Here is a 24,752-nt window from a genome sequence, read left to right as displayed (position 1 = left end):
ATATTTTATGATCTACAAAAGATGTCATAACCGCTATCCCTTTTGATTTAGTTTTTTTTTTTTTATCAACACACTTAGAAATTCCTTTTCTAACACCTCTGTGATTTATTATGTCTTTTTTCAGTGGATGGACTTCCTGTTCCAAATTAACACCATGTCACTTGTAGTTGTCAAAGTAGGATTAAGCTGATGGCGGGTCCTGGTCTGGCTTGATCACTGTCACTTCTACTTCTGACCATCGGGGGGACGCACTCCCATGGCCGACCAATAACAAGCAGTCCAGAGATGCTAAAGGGAAATTTTTACTGAAATCAAGCTATTAAAACGTACAAAATGACATACAAAATGAAATTACAAGCAGAGAGCCTTGCTAAGAGGCAGTTTCTCAACCACCCTCTGTAGAAGCCAAACAAAATGGATTCCTAACCGCGGTCTCCTCATCCGCACGGTGACAGGAGGCTGTCAGAGTTAAATGCGCTAACGGTGCCGCGTTCTCAGTGTAACACCTGGCACACAGTATGTACTCGATACACATTAGCTGTCACCCCACCCTGAGGCTGGTCATAGAGGGGCCATCACAGAAGTAGGGTCCTGGGTTTTCCCCTTTCAGAGCTGTGATTCCTTTGGGTGTCGTCCTAGCTCAAAGCTATTTTGCAGAGCAGGGATGACCGTGAAACCCTAAATTGAGCCAATGATCCGCTAACTCAAGATGCAAGCCCAGTTCTTTCCAGCAGGTTTTCTTTGAAGGTCTAGCTGCCATTCAGGTTTTTCCGAGGGAAGGACAGAGCGCGATCACAATTCTACACTTCATGCTATTTCAACTGTAAGAACTCAACAGCACGTTTCTCCATAAAAATGAAGACACCCAGGGTACCCTGGTGGAACCCAACATGAAGCGGAAGAACGAGGCCAGTGGACACAGTCTCTTCCTCCAAGAGTGGGTCTGACGACTTATAAGCACGCCATGGCCCCAGTGCCTCACACACCCACACTCCCAGTAAGAACTGGAAAACCAGGGGATGGGGCCCTCGTCAGGAAACTCCACTGACTTGGGCTCTGAGAGCATACAGCTTTAAGGAGGTATTCCCGGGGATATCCCAGGAACTCTGTCCGCCCCCTCAGAATAGCAGGCAATTGAGTTAGTGATGGTGACTCAGGCAGACTTTTTATCCAGATCTGAAGGAACCACCGCAACTCTGAAGAGGGAAATGAAAAGGGAATCGAGTGGAAAAAGCCTCCACCACTGGATGACTCACACTTCACCCTGTGACTCACCGGGCACCTTACTCTGTCACTCAGACATGGGGGGTAGGTTCATTAGCCACTTTAGCGAGTTTCTCAGAGAAAGGGTTCTCTCTATAAATAATCATGAGTTCTGTCTCCCCAGTGTTCGCGTGTGAGCTCGTGACTCACCTTTCGACCATGCCGGGCAGCACCAATCGTGTCATCTGCAAGAGAGAAAAACAAAACATTCGTGATGGCTGAGGATGCGACAGATAAACAGGGAGGAGAAGCCACCCCCACAGACAGGATGGGAATCACAGAACCACTCGCTGCCTCCACAGGCAGCGGGCTATTTTATACAGTCTGTATGACTCGTCCGTGCCGAGACAAGGGAGCAGGTGAGATGACCAGAGAGGACCCTGGGAATACTTTCAGTCACCCTGGCTGAAATGATTCTCGCCTGGTATGTAATACTGGCCCCGAGATCCTTAAACATGCATTCTCAGGAAAGGACATGGGTTATCATGAGAAATACCATGCCTACAGGATTACGTAAGCTTTCTAGTCTCAAGAGCTCCAATGGTCTTTCCCTATCACGACGGCCTTTAGAAGAAGGCCATGAAGTGGCATGTTGGCAAATATTAAGGGTATCTTCACATTCACGTCTCTTGCTGCCGCAGCCAGTTGTGAGTAAAACTCACCCTTACAGTAAGTTAGGGTTAATCTGTGATCTCAAGTGACCAATAATGAAAAAACAGTGCTTGCGTTATTAAAGGACTTCACAACTGTTGGCTACATACCTGTAAGATGATGACAGAGACTATCTGTAAACTCTGTTTTAAGATGCGGTTAACTAAGAAAAATGACCATATCCACTGGCTTAGTCAAGGTCACACCATAAAGTACCAAGGTTAAAACATGAATTCTGGACTCCTGGATATCATCAGTTCTCTAAAGAAACAAATGCTGTTTTGTCACAGAATAGTTTGCATGCATGCTAACTATAGGGATTTTAAGCTTTCTATTTTGAATAGGTCTTAATTAAAATAGCATTCTGAGAAGAAGAGAAGTTGTTTTTCCTAGAAATGTCACCCCCTACCAATAGGCTGTATTTAATTTAATTTTTTTAAAGTGAGATAACATTAGTTAATGACATTATATTATGTGCTTCAGGTGTAAAACATTATAATTTGAAATTTGTATACACTAAAGCATGCCCATCACCAAAAGTCTAGTTTCTTTTTTCTTTTTTTTTTAAAGATTTTTATTTATTTATTTTTAGAGAGAGGGGAAGGGAGCAAAAAAGAGAGGGAGAGAAATAGCAATGTGTGGTTGCCTCTCACATGCCCCCTACTGGGGACCTGGCCTGCAACCCAAGCATGTGCCCTGACTGGGAATTGAACCAGTGACCCTTTGATCTGCAGGCCAATGCTCAATCCACTGAGCCACACCAGCCAGACAAAAGTCTAGTTTCTATCTGTTGCAATATATTTGACCCCCTTTACCTATCTCACCCCCCCCACCCTCTCTTCTCTTTTTGTAATTATCACTGTCTGTATCTATGAGTTTGTGTCTGTTTTTTGTTTGTTTTCTTTTTGTTTTATACTGTACATGTGGGTGAAATCATATAGTTTTTGTCCTTTTCCATCTGACTTATTTCACTGAGCATAATGACCTCAAGATTCATGCATGTTGTGGCAAATGGCAATATTTCATCTTTTACAATCACTGTTAGAAAAAAGACAAGAAACAGCAGGGGCTGGTGAGCATGGGGAGAAAAGGGAAACTCCTCCGCTGCTGATGGGACTGTCAATTATTGCCGCAATTATGGAAACCATTATGAAAGCTCCTTGAAAAATTAAGAACACAGTTACCATATGATCAAGCAAGTCCTCTTCTTTGTATTTACCCAAAGAATATGAAAACACTAATTCACAAAGTTGCACTCCTATGTTCACTGCAGCATTATTTACAACAGCCAAGATATGGAAACAACCCCAGTGTCCATCAACAGGAGGATGAGGAGGATGTGGTACATACTGGTACATACGTGTACAGCAGAAATGCTTTAAAGAAAATGCATCCAGACCTGGCCCGGGGAAAATCTGCGCTGCAGCACTCTGAACCCAGTTGCCAACCTCGAAGGTGTCGCATATACTTTTCTAGTGAAAACACGAGTTCAAACTGATACCGTGTCATTAAAGAGAGAGAGGGACACACCACCAACTTCAAAACAGTCAAAGAAGTATCTTCAAAGCCTCGGGGAATTACTTCAACAGAAGTATCTGGATCTGGCCGAGTTTTCTGGCCCAGATCAAAAAGAAGAGACCATAACGAGGTCTCTTCTCAAGTGTAAAGCACTCTGCATCTCCCTCCTTCTTCCATGCAAATCTGCACTTTTCATATCAATCTCATCTTCAGAGAATAACAGGGCAGAGATTGCCAATTGTCTTCCAACATGCATTCTTTCCACAATACATAATAACTGAACTTTCAGTTGGATATGTGGCCTCTTTCCCGCCCTCCTTGCCCCCTATAAAACTGTATTTTCTCCTTCCTGTCCCAGATCACGTGGTCCTACGATGGCAGCCTACCTAACAGATGTGAACATAAGTGATCCATACAACTTCTCGGTCATGCCCTTAAAGAAAACAAAAATGTACATCCTCCTCTCCACTTGGTCCTCCTCCCCATGGCTAGAACACAGATGTGATGGGAGGAGCTACAACAGCCAAGAAGAAAGCCATGCGCTAAGCCAGGGCAATGAGATGAAAAGAGGCAGGATCCCCAGTGATTGTGAAGCTACTACACCAAACCTTGATTACCTACGCAGCTTGTAATCTGAGAAATACATTTCTATTTTAAGCCTTTCCTAGATTTCTGTAACAGCAGCCAAACCAATATTCTAATATAACTTACCATTTACATTACTAAAGACCAACTGATATTTATTAATATTTTAATGCTTAATCCCCAAAAGCAAACTCAATCAAATTATGCTGATAGCCCAAATGGCCTCACTATTTTAGAGTTTTTCAAACACAACTCTGTTTCTTCTCTTTGCTAGGTTTGCTTGACCCAATTCAGAAAGTGCCCACTGGGCCTCAGAGTAAACGACATGGAACCGAGTCTAAGAAAAGGCTGATTTCAGAGTTTATCCTTTCAACACAGTCACCTCTTCTCTTTTCAGATTAAACAATAACTCTTCAAAATAAGTAACAACTCTTAAAGGCTTCCTAAGATTTGTCTTTTTATAGGAGCAGAGGAATTGCTCAACAGACAGCATTGAATGTTTAAGGCAAGTGCGGTATTCAGTCAGGCCAAAGTTCAAATCCTGGCAGTGTGACCTTGAGTTCATTCCTGATCCTCCTCTGCAGAGGCCTTGTGCATTAAATGAAGAAGGTATCTATATTACAGGTTATTATATTCTCAGTCTCAAATTTAAGGTGATGTACATAAAGGACCTAGCACAGAGCCCATCACAGAGCAAGGCCCTGAGAGGGCAGCAATATCCATTACTGTCAGCATGCAGCATCTTTTAGGATAGGGCACCAATAAGCATCCGGGCCTCCTTTAAGCATGTGGAACCCTACACAGGTTATAGCCAAAACCAATGACGCATTTTGAGGTCACCCAGCTGAACTCTGCACACAGAAGTTTCGGGACAGTCCCATCAACTGATACTTAAACATATCTCAGCTGGGATCTCCTTGGGGCACTAGCATTGTTCTAAAGTGGGATTGTGGTGAAGATCGCACAGCTCCATAACTGTACTAAAAACCATCCAACTGTACACCTAAAATAAATGAGTTTTATGGTACATAAGTCATCTCTCAATAAAGCTGTTTGTGCCAAAAAGTCTAAGAATTAAAGAACTGGATTCACAAAATACACTTGATGTTACTCTATCACACACAGGAGATAAAACGAGCTCTAAAAATGCTGTATGCGTATCAACTTCTGGCCTGGCACAACATGAAGCGATAAAGAGGCATGCGTCTGTCCAGGGGAGGCCACGCTGTACTTGAACCCGAGCTCGGTGATGAGAACTCACTCACTACCTAGCAAGAGAACAGGTTTTTATAAAAATAAATCATAATGTGACAACGCTATGAGTGGTGCCATCGAGGTAGGGACAGAAGGCGCCCATGCTTGGGAGGACTATTACATCTGGGGAGTGAGGGAGAGCCTCACAGATTACGTTTAAAAAATAAATAGGTATTCGCTAGGCAAGAAAAACAATTCTAATTGAAGGAGTAAAATGCAAAAATGCAAACAGTTATAAGAAACAACAATGTATGCTGTGGAACTGATGCATTTTAACAACTTTTGGTTGAGTGGATGAAGTAAAAAAGAAGTAAAAGCACATGCACCCTAAAAAATGTCACCCGATTTGCATGCCGTCCCACAACACGGACAGCTTCCGTGCCGGGGTGAGCAGGGAGGGGTGCATCAGGCACGCTGGCAGTTGTGGAGTATTTCATCGCAAGGACAGATCATATGCATTCTTGGTAGTATCTAAAAATATCTTTTATTTCCCACGTTTCATCAGGGGACCACAGTGCTTGGTTAATAATGTATCATAAAGAGGATCCTAAGCATTTTGTGAAGAGACATCATTATTCAGCCCCCCAAAGTCCTGAGATCAACAGAAGCAGAAAGAAGATGGACAAGACTGATAATAAAAAGATCTCACCCAGGGGTAGGGATGTCTGTGGGTGGGTGTGGGTGTGTAAAATGAGAAAATGAGATGCTACGTGCAAAGCAGCTCAGTGGAGTCCACAAGCGTGGCCACTGACGTTCAGCTCCCTACAGATGGGGAGGGGAGGGAGAGGCTTTGGAGGCGGCCATCAGTCTGCAGAACAACTACCAGTTCAGTTAAGTCTGATGATGGATTCTTTTATTCTGACCAGGGGTCTCAGTACCATAAGAATGTTTAGTAAGTGGTTGTGCAGAGTTTTAAAGTTCAGTTCAGATTTTTTCCCAAGACAGCAATTTACACATTTAAAAGATTTTATTTATTTATTTTTAGAGAGGGAAGGGAGGGAGAGAGAGAGAGAGAGATACATCAATGTGCGGTTGCTGGGGGTCATGGCCTGCAACCCAGACATGTACCCTGACTGGGAATCGAACCTGCGACACTTTGGTTCGCAGCCCGCGCTCAATCCACTGAGCTACACCAGCCAGGGCTCAATTTACACATTTAGATACAGTCCAGTAAGAAACATTAACCTGGGATATTGAGGCAATACAAGTGCATACATTGGAAGCTATATTTTTCTTTACACTGTGTGCATGTCATATATTAAATGTCTCCTTTCTGAATGGCAAAATTTATCCAGACAAAGTAAGACCCCACAAGATATAATCTTACTCACAAAATTACATCAACGGCATGCTAAACATTAAATATATATTCTTGATGGTCTTCAATGTCTGGACATGTTCAAAATATATTTCCCCCCAGTTTTATTAGATATGACTGACATAAAACTTTGTATTCACTTAAGATGTACAAGATAATGATTTGATACATGTAAATAGAAATGATCGTTACAATAAGTGCAGTTGACATCAAAAAATAAGGTACGTTTCATGTTTTTGCGTGTCTTTCTTGCGCAGAACCATGCTAATCTCTGTATCACTTCAATTTTAGTACATGCTGCCAGAGCAAGCACCAAAATATATTCTTTATATGTGTGAATTAAAACTCAAGACGTTTTAATATCTTAACACAAAGAAAGGAGCAGTGTTCTCAATGCCTGGATATTAAAGGGCCAGAAATACTTAATGAATGCTCAGTGATCAAATGATCCATCAAGTCCTCTCATGAAAAAGTTAAATTCTTTTGTGCTATTTACTGGCATATCCTTTTAAATTCTGACTCTAAATGATTTCTCCTTGCCAAAAATGTTAGACCTTTTTTTTTTTGATCTTTCAAATAACAACATCGACAAGCCTGAGAAAACCTGAAATCTGCATGTTTTGGTAAAATCAATGCCTCACCTGTACTTAAATTATCTTTCCTTCTAATCAGATTATAAATCACAAATTCAATTTCAAGCCTGCTTTGTTTGGGTATGTGTATACAAGTAATTCTTAACATTCTGTGCATAAACTGAGAGGTTTCACTGTGTCCACACAGGATATTTTAACAAAGCTATCAGCAATGTCATTTTACTTTATATGTATTCATTGGTAGCTTGATATAGTTAAATCACACACCAAGAATCTCCGTGAAACCTCACTCTTTACCAGAGCTCCGTGTCACAGCTCACTGGCTGTGTCTGGGGTTAACTCAACGTGCTAATTTTAGGCCACTTGCAGGTGGCAACTGCTGTGCCAGGAAATTTTTGGTTCCTCTCAAGATATTGCTAAAATAAGGTTACTGTAACTTGTAAGTTTAATGGTTACGAATGTTTAAAAAGTAGGAGTAAACGTGATTTCTATACTTGTTTCCAAAGGTACACAGCAAATGATTTTTATTTAATTCTTTCCTGAAAAGTAGATAAAAGTTGGAGCAGTATGTCTATAATAATGACAGCTCCAAATCCTTGCAGGAAAAAAAACAAGTGTTTCCTATTTACACGCATAGGTTTTTAGTGACCGTTTCATTCATCCTTACCACAGAAACAACGTCCTATGAGCCTGAAATCCGAAGAGGAAAGGCCAGTGTCGGTCACATCACACCTGGATGCTGCTCCACTTTGTATGCAGGGTGGCCGCAGACCGCACAAATACACCCGTGTTCTGCCGTGTGTAATGTGCTCCTCTGTATACAGCGCACCCATGTATTTGCGTGTGTTAGACACGGGATTATCATACCCATGGTAGGTGATCATTATATCCATGTATACTGCGCATCCTTATTTTTCCCTCAAAAATTTGGGCAAAAAGTAAGCATTACAAATGGCAAAACATGGTACAAAGGTAAAGGGAAATTTTTATCAATGGCAGCTCAATTTAGAATTCCTTTGGGGGACACTACATACTCACTTTCAAGAGTAAAATATTTACGAGTATTTACTGCCACAGCTGTGTATATTCTGGATAGGAAATAAATAGGAGGCTCATTTTGTTCATATGAAATCAAAACAAGTATTTTTAGATCATTTAGGTGAGATATCCAACTCAAAAATATATTGGCTAGCCGAGAAAATCCTTGAAAATGTATTAAAATTTAACAAACATCTAAGTATTCCTAAATATTGCTCGTATTTTTGGCAATTACTTGCATTGTTTTGTAATTAGAAAAACACCCACAATGAATGTTATTTCTCATAGAAATTAACATGAATAATTTTTTTTCTCTTTACCTCTCTGGCATCATAATTAAGAGATTGTAGAAGGAACTTTATACTCAAAAGCCAACTAGGCTACCCACTTTCTAGTTTAGTATGAAACTGATAACATAAGCAAATTATACAAATTATGCAAATTATTTTACAAGCAAGTAATTTTTGTATCACGTAACCTCTGGTATTTGGTCATTGTGGGGAGAGAATAGTACAAAGAAAACTCTATTTCATAATGCTTAAAAAGACAACCAAAAACCCAATTAAAAGATTAAAATTCAAGGTGATTTAGTAAAACAAGAAAACAAGTGCTGTCGCCTGCATCGCCATTATATGTGAATAGGGAATAAGGTGTAACGACTTGCCGCTGAGCCCAGGCAGAGCCCCGGCAGAGCCCCAGGCGCGCAGGCCACTCACACAGAAATCAGGATACCACAAACAGCCCCTCGGTCGGTCCGCTGCTCCACCCGGCCCTCCGCCCCAGAGTGACCTGCTTGCAGTCAACAGGGTCTGAAGTCAAGCAACTGCAAAACGCATCCACACAAATTAGAAGGAAACAGATGCAAAGGTCTTACACAAGCTTTCAGCTGGAATCACTAACAATCATGTTAGAGATCACAGCAGCACAGTGAGAAGAACAACATCGAGGAGCAGCACCGTCACACAGCGCCCGCTTTGGAGAAATGAGATGGGAGCTCCATGGGAAGTCCTACTAGAGTGACCCAGCACACGTGTCCTTGGGTGACCCGCAGGATTCGAGCTCTGTGTTATCGAGAATACAACTTAATTAGAAATCCTTACAATTTTACCTGTAGGGCTAGCTGAGTAGTTACTGTGCAGGGCATGAAAGCCTAATTAGATGAAGTTTACAGAGTGCTCCGAGTACTGTCTGATTTTCCTCTTATGAACGTTCAAGTCTTCACGGAAGTTAACTGTCCTCCTTGCCATTCCTATGCCCCCACCCCTTGTGTTACTTAACCTGATACTCAACCCTATGCCATAAAAAACAAACACTTTGTAATAAATTTTGGTTGATATATGTTAACATGATTTAACAGAAAAACAACTTTCTAAAACAGAGGGCTGCATGTGTACTAATAACAGTAGATCTAAAGCCATAACTTATAAACTCTAAAACAAACTAAAATAAAAAGAACGCATATACCATTGTAGACTGACTGTTTTGTCAAATATAGCATACTATAATATGCTAAGAGTTTCCATGACTTAGATTTTCTCAAAAGAAGCTGACTTCTTAAAAAGTAACAGATCTTAGGAGGGAAAAAAAAATCCCTAAAGTTCTCAAAGAGAATTTTACATTTTCGCCCACGTCTAAGAAATTCTTCCTATACTAGCTCCGCTCTGAGCTAAAAAGAACCTTAGAACCAAGCTACAACTACTCTGTTCTTTTTTTAAAGGTGAAAACTGTTGAAAGAATGGCTCTCATTTGGTCCGGCACACCCATCACTTTGTAGTTCTGTGCGGAACAGCCCATTACTAGGAGGCCTGAAGGGATAAGGTACCCAACAATTTAGAAATGTTTACAAGCATGCTAGCTGCTTTCAAATGGATTAAAAGCCTCGAGATGTTACTTTGGAATGTCTTCATCTAGAAAAGCCCCAGGTGGGGTTCAGTGCGTGGTGAAGGCCTTACTCTCCTTCCAGTGATTTATTAACTTCCTGCGGTTGTTAACTTGAATTCTTGGGGCAGGGTGGGGGATATGTTCTTAGCACAATCCCTAAATTAGACACAAGTAGACTCCTGAACAGAGATTCTTCTCAGAGATTTCCAAATCAATAGAGGGCTCCCCTTACTGGTACCGCGTCACAGCCAGGGGCACATCCATGTAAGGAAAAGGAAATCACCCCTTCACCTGTGCTTTGCGTCCATCTGTCCACCCATGCAAACATTTATCATCCATGGACAGGGCAGAGCATTGCCTACTTATGGCCGAGTAACATACACTGAGTACACAGTGGTACCAGAAGAATAAAGTTAGCGTTTCAAAAGCACGCAAAGGGCCTCCTACTCCAAGTGATTTAATTGCAGATAATGATAAGGATGGAAGAGATTTGTTTAGTCAAAGCCATTCTAATTCCTCAACATCAGTAGGTGGTTCTTCAGTTAGAGTAGACTGAATATTTGGAGCTACCCAAGCAGGGGAATGCAAACTCAAAATGCTTAAAGGGCCACACAGTTAACATGCCCCAGTACATGTTAACAGATCAGGCAATAGGGACTAGTGGGGACTGTGGCAATCTGGAGATTGTAAGCCTAACTACTTAGCATCTTCAGCTGCTATTCAGCCAACTACTTGTTGTGACTCAGCAGTCCAGCTCTGTGTTACCTGATTTTCCAACAGAAGCTACAAGTTTGGGTGTGAAGTGTCTGTTTTGAAAACACTGCTTGAGCCTACTGAAGTATGTTGGTAGGGCAATTCAGCCCACAGACTATTGGTTTGCAACCTCTTACCCAGAATCAGAAAAGGAACTTATGTTCTGCCCACTTCCCCTCTCGTAGACTCAAAGATTAGGAAATTCTTACATTTTACTTCAGTGTAAAGACCAACAACTGGTCTAAGTTCAGCCTTCTAGGGCAGGACTTACATAAGTGTGATCCTGATTCCCAAAGAACAAGAATTTTCCCTTTTTTAATTTGTTCTTTTTTAAAAAAATTCAAAAAGCATTCATTGTATACCCGCCATATGTGAGGCCTGGGGCTGGGAAATGGCAAGAAGCGGAGGGACATGGTACCAGCCCCTGCGTGATTTATACAATCGGTAGGGACACTAAACTAAAAGGGAAAAGCTGAGTGACGGAAGACACAGTGTGCACCCAAACTGCCCCAGGGCCCTAACCTTGTCCCGAGGGACCAGGAAGGTTCCCTACGCCAGGGCCACCTCCAAGTACACAACTCTCTAATTGAGAACTGAAGGTTGAGTGGAATTAGTAAAGTGGGAGATGGGGGAGGCTTCTTCCGTGGAGAGAAACCAGCCTGAGGGAGCCTCATTAGGTGCAGAAGACTGAATGAAGGCGCTCTGCCCTGAGCACACAGAGTTAGAGGGGCGAGACCTGGAGTGAAACGGGAGGGGAGCAGGGCCACACCAGGAGGGCCCTTCCCTGAAGGTCACGTTCAAGACTCTGGGCTTGAGGAAGAGGAGAGGTCACCGAAGGCTTGAACAGGGGTGTGCGACCACCTGGCATAAAATAACACTTTGGCTGGAGTATGGGGACCAGGGGGAGACAAGGTGGATGAGAAAGACCGATGAGGTAGCTCCAACTGAGAGATTTCAGGGCTTGGAATTTGGAAAGCATCCCCAGGTATGAAATGAAGTGAGTTGATCTACACAATAATCAGGAGGTGGCGTGACGGGCCTTGGCCAGCTACGTGAGTGTGAGTGTGTGGGGTGGCACGTTTTCCCTCTTCACATGAAACACCTCTGGTTCTTTCAACAATTCCTAACAAGACACAGTCTCCAGCCCCCACCTTGGTTGGATATCTGATGAAGGGAGAAGTAAACCATGTTCCCCTGCTTAGGACTCTCCCTCCCCCTCCCCAAATCAAGCAAACCAAACTCAGTGATACAAACTCTAAGTGGAGGTTGTTAATAAATTTTACCATAGACCACAACCACACCCACTTCCTTCGCTGGTCTAAGAAAGGTAAGAAAGAAGGTTGGAACATTCCCTGCATTTGTCAGAATGGAAATTTCCCGAGGGATTCGGGTGCAGGCGGGGCCACTCCCTATATTCTACCTTATTCTCCAAGCCCAGTAGTAGCTTCTGGGGCCAGTACCGTCGGAAGGAATGGTCTCCCCGCCCTTAGGGAGCTGCAGGCAAGTGCAGGTAATATCATCTGGGCAGTGTCCACCTGAAGAGGAATGAAGACTCTCTGGAGCCTTGAGATCCTAAAACTACTATTGAAAGAAATCAAAAAGCAGGCCAGGAGAAGGAAGGCAACTCCTATTCTGGCAAATGCTAATAAGACAAGCCATCTCAAATCAGAAACAAAGAAAACGAGAGCTGTTCTAGAACTTGTTTGTGGACTGGTGGGAAGCTCAGTGAACTGGCCAGTGAAACTGGGCTTGTACTTCCCTGCCTCTGCAGCTGTGGCACATCTGCTCTTCCCATGAGTTCCCTAATAACCAGTGACAGTACGGCAATTTCATTGGCAAATTCTCGCAGTAGTTTGAGGTCGGAAACCCTCCAGTTATGAAACTAGAACTATTTTAGAAGACTGTGGTTCTTATCTGGAGGTTTAATTATCTCTACACTCCACAATTTCTGCTCTGAAGGTCATTATCTTAGATTATAGTCACAGGGCACCTGAAACCACAAGGAAAACACCCTAGGGAGCCGGGCTCTCCTCCAGGTTAAGGCCAATGGGCCAGCCATATGGACACAGGTAGACCTGGCCAGACCACCCAGCCAGGCCCCACAGTGACTACGCTTCTACGGATCTCTGGGATCCAAGGCATGGACACGTGGGCCGAAGCCCTTGCAGGATTGGTGAGCCCTGGACGCCATGTGACCAGGCACCGGGTCCTGTGGCTGGCACAGTGGCCCCACGCATGGCTGGTGGTAGAGGTTGGTAACAGCCCCAGGCCCAGGTGCGAGAAGTGGGGGCAGTGATGAGGTGGGGCAGGTGGCATGCGCAGACTCCAGGGAGAAGCCTGAGGCCAGAGGGCAAATGGGAACAAGCTAAGCCGTCTGGATGGCCGTGCCGTAGCAGCCTGAGGTTCCCAGAAGACATTATTTTTAAATGGGACAGGGAACCCCAGGTGCAGCCTTGGCTGACCTGGCAGAAGGCAGAGGGGATTTTCTCTGGGTATTCTGGAGGGGATGCACTCTGAGGCTTGCCATTCTTCCCAATTGTGTAGCTTTTGAATAAAGGACCTCTTTCCTTCTTCTTGACCCAACTTCTGTCTCTGGAATTTGCCTATGGGTGCTGGCAGGCAGTGAATCCCACTTTCTCTTGGATAGCAACATTGGTCACCTATATAGAATTTCCACACCCCTGCTCTTCTCACCTTGGCATTTACCTGCTCTGCAGGGAACAAAAACAAGACTAAACCCGGAAAGATTTGAAAGTCAAACTGGAAAAGCAGGTAAAGTCCTCTCAACACCCCTTAGGCTGCCTCAACTCACACTGCCATGGCGGGTAAAGGGAAAGCCTGGTCAGGTGAGTCATTAAGAAGGAAAAAGGGAATAAACCTAAATTACTGAATAGGACTAAAAGTGAAACAATCAGATGGAACTGGAAAGCTCAGTGGCCTCAGAAAGAGCTAAACCGGACTCGGATTAAGTATCGGGGTCTAAGATAGGCAAAAACATTCAGTTAATATTTCTTTCCCAGTGTTCTTCTGCACCATCCACCACCACTTTGTCTGGTGACGACCTGTCCTTCCTCTGGTTGGGATATTTCACTTTTATTCTTCTTCTGTTGGACTATGGAAGTTATGTGGTATTTGCAATCATCTGACCTACCGATATAGGACAGATGCTCACGGACCGAGCAATAATCTCGGCCCTGAAGGAGTGTAAAGCAGTGGTTCGGCACTTACGGCGTAGCCCAGAACTTAAAAGATGCTGGGGCCCCCCCAGCAAACATCTCCAGATTCCTGGCACACTTTGCAGCCAGTCAACCCCTACTGCAGTTTGGTGGGGAGATAGTACCTCCACTAACATTGATGGTGAGAAGAGGTGTTCTCTTTCTTATATAAACCCTCTTGATGCGTTTATTTGGCTTTAGGCTGCAGACACCCATATCCTAGTTCCCCTGATATCCAGCCACCGGGAAACCCTGTAAGATTCTAGAGCCAGACCAATTTTCATCTTCTTTTAAGTTACCACAGGGCCCCAAACAACCATTGCTACCGGAGATGTAGCCCTGGTGCTGGCAACATGACACGGTCAACAAAAGGACAACAGGCGCAATTCCTCACGACAGGGCAAATGACAGCAGCATGCAAGAGCAGTAAACCTGGGAGCTGCCCACACAAAGCTTCAGCGAGGTGAACGCCCCTTTCTCAGTACAAATAAGATACACATATAACATACGTATCGCCAAGTCCCTCTGCCACCAGACCTGCCTTTCTAAACTGGGGATCAGATCATACCTTATTTCCGCTTTAAAACTGCCTATGTGTGGCTCTGCATCCTTCTGAGCACAGCGCTCAGGCTCCTGCCCAGTCACGTCTTAACTTCCTTCTCCGGCCTTCAGGTTAACCGCTGCACACCACTCGCCTCCCTCCGCGAGCCCAGCCATTCCGTACCTGAACTCCTGGATGGCTACGCAGATGGTGCCTGCACTAGGCTTGCCTGTAATCCAATAAAAACTGGCTGTCCTCCAGATGTTATCAACTCCACGATGACGAAATCAAGAGATTTAAATTGATTTTCCAATAAGGAGCCTATCACCTAAAGGTACAGGAATGTTCATATTTGTTCTAAAGATAAAGAATGATTATTTGGCCTGAGAGGGAGTGTTCTAAATAGCAAACTCCCTGAGTGTTCTGTGAGATTGCCAAAAAAAAGTTTTTGCACAAAAATTTTAAGCATACATCTGGGTCTACCTGTGACACTTCCCATCAATCTGATTTACAACATGATATATGTTTAATAGTTTGGCGTGTGTCTCCACTAACTCGTCTCCTGGGACAGGCACCTATGCCAACGTAAACAGGGAAAGGAGAAGAGGAGGAAGGAAGAGGTGGGAGAAGCACTCTACAATCTGTCAAAGACACTAGGACTGGTGGCTCATTTTTATTTCATCACTGCACGGAGCCGACGAAAGGTGCTCTACGGTGCTGCTCGCTCTGGGTGGCTCTGTCCACGTCCTCCCCCCACGCTCCTCATCTCCACGTAGGGACGCCGGGCGACCACCTGCACACCCTGACCTGTGCTCTGCGGCTGCTTGACAGATGCAGTGTGCAGGCATGGAGCACAGCGGCCGACTGGTTCTCACAGGTCAAGGTCAGGACCTTGGCCTTTTATCATTAGTATTCCGTGTACTGCCAACCAAAAATGCCTGCTCTGGGCGGCGGAGGAGGCCAGTTCAGTTCTGACAAGCAGGAGAAATGCTAACGTGTCTAGCGTAAAACTTTATATATAGCCTATTTGACAGAGGAAATAAAATTATCAGGAGACTAATTTGACTAATGTGTAGCTAGGATTAATTCTATAAAATAAAATTTAAACACCTGAACACATTTTTCATCATCAACTCATTACAATATATTATAAAACACACGTACATAATTTTAACACTCGTATTTTTAAGCACTTGGCCAAGTGCACTAGAAAAGATGAAAACAACAGTATGCTCTAGTCGTTTCAAAAGGTAAAACCACAAAACATAAAAATTATAGACTAAAAATAATAATCCTCCACAAAAATCTTTGTTAGAAATAAAGTTATAGTTGTGCATATTTACTGGAAATCTTTATCAGCTCTTAGTTCAGCTAAACAATAGTAACATTTTTTTTAGAGCCCTTACTATGATTTGGGCACTATTCTAATAAGTTTACACATATTACCTTGTATAAGTTCCCAAACAGCTCTGTGAGGTAAGAAGAATTTTTGTCCTCATTTACAGACTGCAGCTCAGAGTAAGCAGTCTGCTCGAGGCCATATAATTAGTGAGTGGGGGAATTATTTCATTGGCTTGCAACTTCATGCAGGTTATTGAAGGATGATTATGCATATGTAAATATGCCACGGGAAATACATTAAAAACTATATAGATATATTCATACTACCTATGTTTTAAAAGTATCCATTTTGTGCTTTTATTTTCTCGCTGCAAATCCACTCACTACAGGTCTACCTGTTAGTAGTGTACCTCACTTAAACTGAACCTTAGGTGAGAAAAATCCTTGGTTAGTAACAATGGAAAAGGTAGCAATTGTTTGTTTTATAAACTTACCATTTGTCATATCAAAATATAATTCATTTGAGGTACCTTTAAACGACAAGCTACTAACGCTACGGGTATGCATGCATTAAGGATGCAGCTTCCCTTGGGGTAGAGCTGGCTGACCTGAATCAACCATATTGAAAAAATCATATAATAACTGAGTTAACTACACACTTTAAAAGCAACACATATGTTGCATGGAAAGAAACACTGCCATACATTAAACGTTTGATAAGGCATAAGATCTCAGGGTCTTTGGACTTGAATCGACTGTATAAAGGTTATGATTTCTCAGAATATAAAGACTCAAGGAGAACTTTTCTTTAAACATTCACAAAAGAGAAAAAGATTACGACTGTGACCTCAAATGAAAATTAACAGTTAAGTTCTTATTTATAGTTATTTGGTCAATTCCAGTAGTTTTGAATTACACAAGTTATTAAAAATGGATTTAGCTTTTCCACCAGTCTGTTCAGATTTGAAGTGTCTGACATTGCCCACGCGAGTTCTGCCTCAGGTGTGGTCTTGTATGTACAATCAAGGCATGATACGTTATTGTCGTTGCCATTAAATATGAGGAAAAGTGGTACCAGATGCTCCCATTTGTTAGCTAGTCTTCCTTTCAGCATGTATTAGCTGGTGTCGCATGCCTAGTAACTAGAAACTAGAGCAGTTCTTACATGTGGCTAATAAAAATCACTCTCCTTACTTTATAGTCCCACACTCCCCATACAATACTTTGTCACAATATTTATATCTCATTGACTTACATGTGTCACAGGAAATACAATTTATGAGTGACAGCTTGCATGTAGATAAAAACTTTGTAAAAATCAATCTTTGGCCTAAGTTAGCTCGTGTAGTCCCTGGGCCTACCACAGTGTTTGCAAGTAATGGAGGCATTTAATAAATCCTCATTTGTTTAAAAGCAATATTATACAGATGCCTGTTTGGGGTTCAGTTCTTCCTGCTTCCGGAGGGCATAAAGAGAGACACCACTTTCATCTGGAATACACACTTACATCAAAAGAAGAGTTGACTGAAATGAACAAACCAATTATGTCAGTGGTCTTAAGTAGAAAGAACCAAAAAGGATGATATATTTTATAAAGAAGCTGCTTACCTTACAAACAGAAAGAATATTGACATTTATCAGTTTCTTGATGATCTGTTAAAAAAAATGGATTATTTTATATAGATTTGTTCATGGAAATGACCATGGCATATATTTATATATATGAATGATCTGGAGATGTATCAAAAATTTCCCCAGATATAGTAGAGACCTTGGAAAATGACAGGAATTGGGATGGAGAGACACATTTTATTATTATACACTCACTGTTATAGTTCATTTCTACCAAAAGCAGCAATTCATGCTAATGTACAAAATCCAAGGTATATGTGCAAGTAAAATCTGAAAGCAAAAGACACTCTTAATCTAAAATAAATATGAACACTCATAATTTCTTCTCTGCTAGTACAGGAGAAATGATTGAAACTTGGGTTTTTAACAATTTAAAAAAAATGTTACATGTTCCTTCTTCCATGGTATGTTTTTCTAGTCTTTATTAAAGAATTATGCATGTATCAAGGATATTGCTTTCATTTTCCTAGAGCTAGTTTACCCGAATCAACTAGTATATCGCTATATACTAACAACTTCATGATTTTTAAATTGGTGTTTAGAATCCTGATACTTAAAACATAGCTGTTGTGTTATACTAAAAATAAGGATAAAACTAGAGCTATTATTGATCCTGGTACTATACAAATGGTCATAAACACTTTCTCACTCAATCCTTCTATCACCCCTATGAGGTCTATTTTACGGGCGAGGGAATGGAAGTCACTCCCTCCTGATCATGGGTTGTGATCACCCTCCGGGTGACTCAGGTGGCAAGCCGTGGAGCCAGGGTGTGAAGCTCAGGCAGTTCGACGCCAGGGCTCACGGTCTGAGCCGTCAGACCACTCCGCTTCCACAACAGCTGTATGCATTCCTTTTGTTACCATAATATACAAAGAATCACTTACATTGTCCAAGTCAGGAACGTCCAGGAAGTATTCAGGATACTCATATGACATCCCCACATTGTTCACTAAAATGAGACACATTCATTAGTCCACGCATGTATATGGTTCACAGATTTTTTTTTGAAATACTGGGATTAAAGATTTCAATACTAACATTCCACACACAATGACATAAAATACTTTATGGCTGGAGTGAGCTTCCCCACACCTTTCTATCCAAAACCCACCCGTGTGAGTGCAGTTCAAATGCCTCCTCTGCCACGAAGCCTCTTTGCACCTACCACCCAAACAAAAGAACTTGTATTCCCCTTCCAATTTCCATAGCCCCTTGGAGTATGTCTATTCTGTCTCTGTAGTAGTTATTTGTAGATATCGCTTAATCCATCTCTAGATCTTAAATTTTCATAGCACAGTAGAAAGGGCAGAGAGTTCTGTAGTATCAGAGAATAGAAACCCAAGTTCTACATATAACTATTTCAGAACACGTGTGACTTGGGACAAGTCACATATGACATGCAGGCTTCTTCACTTCTAAAAGGAGAGCTCACTTAAATCATCCAACAAAGCCAGAAAGAAAAGTCCACTTCTAGCATCATGGAACACATGGTCAAGTAGGCAGAGAAAGGCACTAAACAAAAAGAATTAAAACCATTATTTCATTACAAAGTACAGGGTGCTGTGGAAGCCGATGCCTGGAGAGTCCAAGTTCATCTGGGAAGTGAGAGAAGACTTCTCTGTGGAGGGCAAGAGGCTGGGTCAGACTAAACGTCTCCAGCAAACCATCCTTCCCTATCAGTCCCTAAGGCCTTGAAAGTCCAAGTCATGTTTTCCTGACTCCCTGCTCCTCACTCACTAACCTAAGATTGAGACTCTCTGATAATCGAGAAGCTGGGACTAAACCGAATAATATAATTGGGTTCATGATTAATACTCAAATATCCTATGGTTTCCTCAGCTCTGTAAAGACACAGAGAAACCCAGAATAAGGAATATTTGCAGGAATCATATAAATCTCTTCGAATTTATTTTAACTAAATCAATAACGAAATGGATTCACTCTGTCTATTTGTATTTAATCATCACAACGGCTACATTATCTGCCTTTTGCACGTGAGGAAACCGAAGTTCACAGCAGTTAAATAACTCACCCAAGGTCACAGAGAAGGAATTCACACTCAGGAAATTTGACTTCGGAGGCTGGGCTCTTAACCACTACGTCAAAGCCACCATCTGCCCTCACCCAGTGGTCAGTTCCGAAAAAAAATACCAGTCACAATTGGGTAACAAACAGAAATCTGATAGCGATATTTAATAAAACAGTGAAGTATCAGAAAAGAAAGTTTTCAGTAGCAAAAAGATAATGAAATTAGGATCAGTCTGCTAAAGCTTCTAAGGAATCGTGCCAGATAAACCTGATAGTAGTAACAGTAACTCTTTCAAATAGACTAACAAAATTAGTCGCTCAAAGGAACTCAATAAGGGTTCTATATTTAGCAGCAAGCCAGTGACTTGAGGCTGTGAGTCTCCCGATGTTACCTGCACAGTTCGGTCAGGATGGCCTGAACAAGACCACTGAAACCTGTCTGAAGACCTGCAAGCAAAGGACAATGGCCAAGCAAACTGTATTTAATTAGGACGCAAGCCCATCTGAATAGAAATAGTATCTAAGCATAATTAATAACAGCAGGTCCAAATCCATTTTTATTTTACTCAATAGGTTCTCTATGCATCAGGTGTTCTAGGAATCAATTCTATAAAAGACCTATTAACAAATAAGCCAAAAGTAGTTGACAGGGAGGCTTTATATTCACTTGCCTTTGGTTTAAACTCTTCAGAATTATAGAGAATGAAAAACTTACTTACAGCGTGACTGAGAGAAACAGTAACACCCCAAATATCTGTTAGAATGCTACACATAAACAAAATATTTTTTAAAAAAAGATCTGATTTATTTATTTTTAGATGGAGGGAAAAGGAGAGAAGCATCAACGTGTAGTTGCCTCTCACGCACCCCCTACTGGGGACCTGGCCTGCAACCCATGCATGTGCCCTGACTGGGAATCGAATTGGCAACCCTTTGGTTTGCAGGATGGCACGCAACCCACTAAGCCATACCAGCCAGGGATAAACACAATATTCTTTACAAAGTCAATTTAAGATAATAGAATCCTTCAAGGTTTTGCCAAATTATAATATTCACCAGGATTTTTAAAAAATTTCCATCACAAACAGCAAATTCCATCTCCAATCACTTTCCCGTATCTAGAAAACTTTTTCTGTTCAGATTCCTTTCTAGTCCATGGAAAAATTAATGATTTATTTCAGAATACTGAAGAAAACTGAATAGTGTACTTATAAATCTCTTAAAACCCAGATTTGGGTTTTTAAAAAAATCTGGGAACTTTGCAAGCAGTATAGTTGACTTCTCAATCTTTGCAACATGTACTTCACGTACAAAGTCCAGCTAAGGAAGCCCACAGATAAGAGAATAACTAAGCAAGCAGGAAGTGTTATTCTGGGTGAGGATGCATTAATGACAGAACGTCTTCTGATCTGTCTCTGCTAACTGAGCAAAGGAAAGCTATCAAAGCTATCTACTCACACAATGAACATACAGAAACACTATCTAACACAGCTCTACAAGAAAACCTGATCAACACGGAGAACTTCTGCCCAAATAAATGAACAGTTCATGTATAAGGACTACACTTTCATAACAACAACAACAACCACAACCACAACAACAACAACAACAAACAAACACACAGAGAGAAAAAATGTTAAACCTGGAACAGATCTTTCAGAATATTGAGCCCAATTTTATGAGGGGAAATACACGCCAATGTCACACTGGCAAATGGCTTATAGCAGCGATTTTCAACTGGTGCGCCACAAGAATTTTTAAAACTTGCAATATTTGACTATTTAGTCAGGGGCACTGACCTCTGTTCTCTTCGATTGTCCAAAAAAAAAAAAAAAAAAAAAGTACTAACAGTTAACACAAAAATAGCCATCCAGGGTGAATGAGTCAAAACCATACCCTATTTTCTGTCAGATTGGCAAAAAAATATTTTTTTTTGATGTGTCACAGAATTTTAGCACTTAGTTTATGTGTGCCATGAGACGGAAAAGCTTGAAAAATCGCTGTCCTATAGCAGGGATCAGGGCTCTTCAATTCCTTCCTGCTTTATTAGTCGCACTTTCTGCGAGTGGAATATATACTATCCACAATCTCCCCACAATAAGTAACCACTTCAGAGGGCTACGATTTAAGAGTGCCCAGGAAAAACAACTGTTGCTTTCAAACAGTTATTTCCCACAAACTGCACAATAGTGCATGCAAATCTTTTGGAGAAGGCAAACCCACTGCAATTTTACTTTGAAACATTAGGTGGCAGCAATAACCAAAGAGCAGGAAGAAAAGCTTTCAGGGAACTGGAAAAGGAAGAAAACAGGTTTGGGGTAGGAGTTAAGAATGGAAATATTTCCATTATAACTTAATCTCATTAAGAATGGGTGCGTGCAATGCCATCTTTATATATTACAGGGTTCGTTACAGGACTCGCCAAACCAAACAGTGCCACGAGTTATTCCTACATTATTCAGATAGTTGAAACCCCTTCTAAATGGAAGCATTTTAAATTGGCCTCACATAGCTGTTCATTAGAGAGGTTTTCTTTCTTTCTTTCTTTTTGAATTCTACAATGAAGGCACCAGAGACAGATTTTAAATTTTTGATGCAGTGACCCACAAAACACTTTGACCGGTGGAACACACCATGTCTTTAGGAAAACAAAGGCTGTCCGTGCAATCTCAGAACTCCGACCACTACCCTAGTAATCATCACAGGGCAGTGAACCAGTATAAAATCTACCCCGTCAGTTTCTCACCGGAGTTCTAAGACCGAGAAGAGCTCAACAGAAGAGACGAGACCGACAGAGAGCAGAGGTGAAGAGAGACCAAGAACAAGGACAAGGTAAGTGGAAAGGGGAGGAGGCGGCAGGCAAAGGCGCAACCCTAATAGTGCTGATGCTCACGGAGAACTGCCAGCCACCGGGCTCAGCGGTGCTCTCCGTGCCCCCTCCCAAACTTCCAAAAACCCTAACGGATGAGTATGGTATTTTCAAGGCTCAGGGAATCCACAGAGTGATTCTGAATGTTAGAGAAATACTCTAATGATATGTTATGACAGTTTAAAAATCACTTCCAAATCTCATACCTCAGAAGGAAAAAAAAAAACCATACACAAGATTTCTGTTTCTTCTAAATTCATTTCCTACTGCTTCTGACCTACTGGACTTTTAGAATTCTTTATCAAAACCAGCTGCTATAGAGATAATGACGTCATTAGAAAATTATTAGATTTTTGGTAACTGAGTTGGGCATGAGGGACAAGCAAGCGACAATAAAGACTAGAAAATAAAAATCCATTTTTATTTTCAAACACAATAACAGATATGAGCATCCACACGCACATCACTTACAACCTGCTGCTTTTTCCAAATTAACCAGAGACAGAAGAAATTAAGGTGATTTAAAAAATACCCTGCCTAATGGTTGGGCTTCCCAATATAGATCAAATAATGCAAAGTACTCTCTCTGTTTCCTTCTCATCATATCAAAGTGGAAAATGGTAAGTCTACATTTCAGGCACATTTGTAGTTTTATATACTAATCCAGTTCTAGCACTCAAATTAAAGACTAGGGAAATGGAAAACCTATTAGCGCTCATTAATAAAAATGGGTTAGAAAAATGCCTCCACTTCATTATATTTCAAAATAAACCAAGTTTTTAAAATGCAGGATGCAGGAACAGTGCATGTACCAAAAGTGAGGGGGAACCTCCCCGTCTTAAGCTTTGGTACTAAAAGGGCACGGATCTCGGGGTCCAACAGACCCAGCTTTCAGTCCTGGCTCGACTACTACCAGATCCTAACAAGAGGGAAATGATTTTACCCAAATAACCAGTTTCCTCACTGTCCATGTACAGCTAGCATAGGACTAAACATTAAAGAAGCCAACAATAATGTGCAAAAAGCTCTAACTCGGTCCAGAAACACATGAGTGTGTTCATAAAGACAGGAAGAGTTGTTACTGTTGCGTGGTCATTTCGTCAGCACGTGTTACTGACAGGCTCCGTTTCGTACCCAGCACTACTCTAGGTGCTGGGCATGCAGCAAGACAGCCGAGGTCCCTGCTTTGACTATAGCATGGCCAGCAGCCAGGTGGGAGGGTCCTTCTGCAAGAGAGCTCTGGGCCACAGTTCGTCAGAATACCTGTTTATACTGATTACACTGACCCCAGCTGCCTTGCCACCCTCTTTACTTCACTCGAGGAGATCTATCTCCCAGGCCACAGACAGTGTGCAAAGTGATGCAAAGAAAATTCTTTTTTTGCCTTATTTAACATATTGCGGTAGCTAGCACATGTTCATACTCTGACAGATGATATTTGGAACACCATGTAAAACATTTTGCAAACTTCACAGTTTTCATACACTGTGAGTAGCAATTTCTAAATAAAAGAGAGTTTACAAGGCTTTAAATTTGCAGTGCCTTTAATCAGAAATTGAAAATTTGAGACTGAGTCAGAGGCAACACGACAGAATGTTTCAGTCCCACTGTTTAATTATAAATTGCCATGCGATCTTCGTTACAGAACTAGGTAAGATTTGCCATGCATAAACTCAGAAGAGGGGATGAGAAAAGAAGGATGACAATGAGGCTGGTAGTTCAATGTTAGCCAACACGTGAAACACTCATCAGCGTCATGAATGACGGTCCTACTTACATTTCTGAAATCACAGCTAATTACCCAGTTTTTAGTTAAAGGTTCTGCTCTAATTCATACCAGTAGTGGGTTTCTAGCAGAAGGAAATACATTTGAATTCTAAGTCTTACTCTCCCTTTAGATATCCGACCCCATTCAACACATCTAATGGAACTATACTTAGTCTGGTTGTTCCTGATGACTCTCCTAGTATTTAAAAAAAAATCCCTGTGCTGCTTCTGCTCGCCCCGATTGGCTCCACCAGGCTGCTGCCCATGCAGCACAAAGGAGGGCATGCACACTGGAGATCCAAGTGTCTACATGTGTCTCCCACTTGGATTTCTCAGGGCCCGCTCAAGGCTAACAGATCCCAAAGTGAAACCGTCATTTTTCTCTAAAGAATTTGCTCCTGACCCAGGGTTTCCTGTCGCCGGGAAATAGCATCCACTTGCTCAAGCCAGAACCTGGAAGTTACTTAATTACTAACTGTATCATCCTGGACAATGCATTTAA

General features: G+C 41.9%; 1 protein-coding gene and 1 pseudogene across 1 annotated transcript in view; both read right to left on the bottom strand.

Annotated features, from left to right (window-relative positions):
* HSD17B12 (hydroxysteroid 17-beta dehydrogenase 12) overlaps positions 1-24,752 on the bottom strand; it is a 147,269-nt gene that overhangs the window by 18,152 nt on the left and 104,365 nt on the right. Inside the window, exons 5-7 of the mRNA XM_028516235.2 lie at positions 18,471-18,535; positions 17,560-17,604; positions 1,414-1,448 (exon numbers count right to left, since the gene is read on the bottom strand). Of these exons, the coding sequence (XP_028372036.1) occupies positions 1,414-1,448; positions 17,560-17,604; positions 18,471-18,535 (145 nt within the window). The remainder of the gene's footprint in view (positions 1-1,413; positions 1,449-17,559; positions 17,605-18,470; positions 18,536-24,752) is intronic.
* On the bottom strand, positions 6,802-6,900 carry LOC114501107 (annotated as a pseudogene).

The sequence above is a fragment of the Phyllostomus discolor genome, chromosome 6, assembly GCF_004126475.2.
Source record: "Phyllostomus discolor isolate MPI-MPIP mPhyDis1 chromosome 6, mPhyDis1.pri.v3, whole genome shotgun sequence".
Taxonomy (NCBI): Eukaryota; Metazoa; Chordata; class Mammalia; order Chiroptera; family Phyllostomidae; genus Phyllostomus; species Phyllostomus discolor.
Note: the sequence above shows the minus strand (reverse complement) of the source record. Positions and strands in the feature narration are given on the sequence as shown.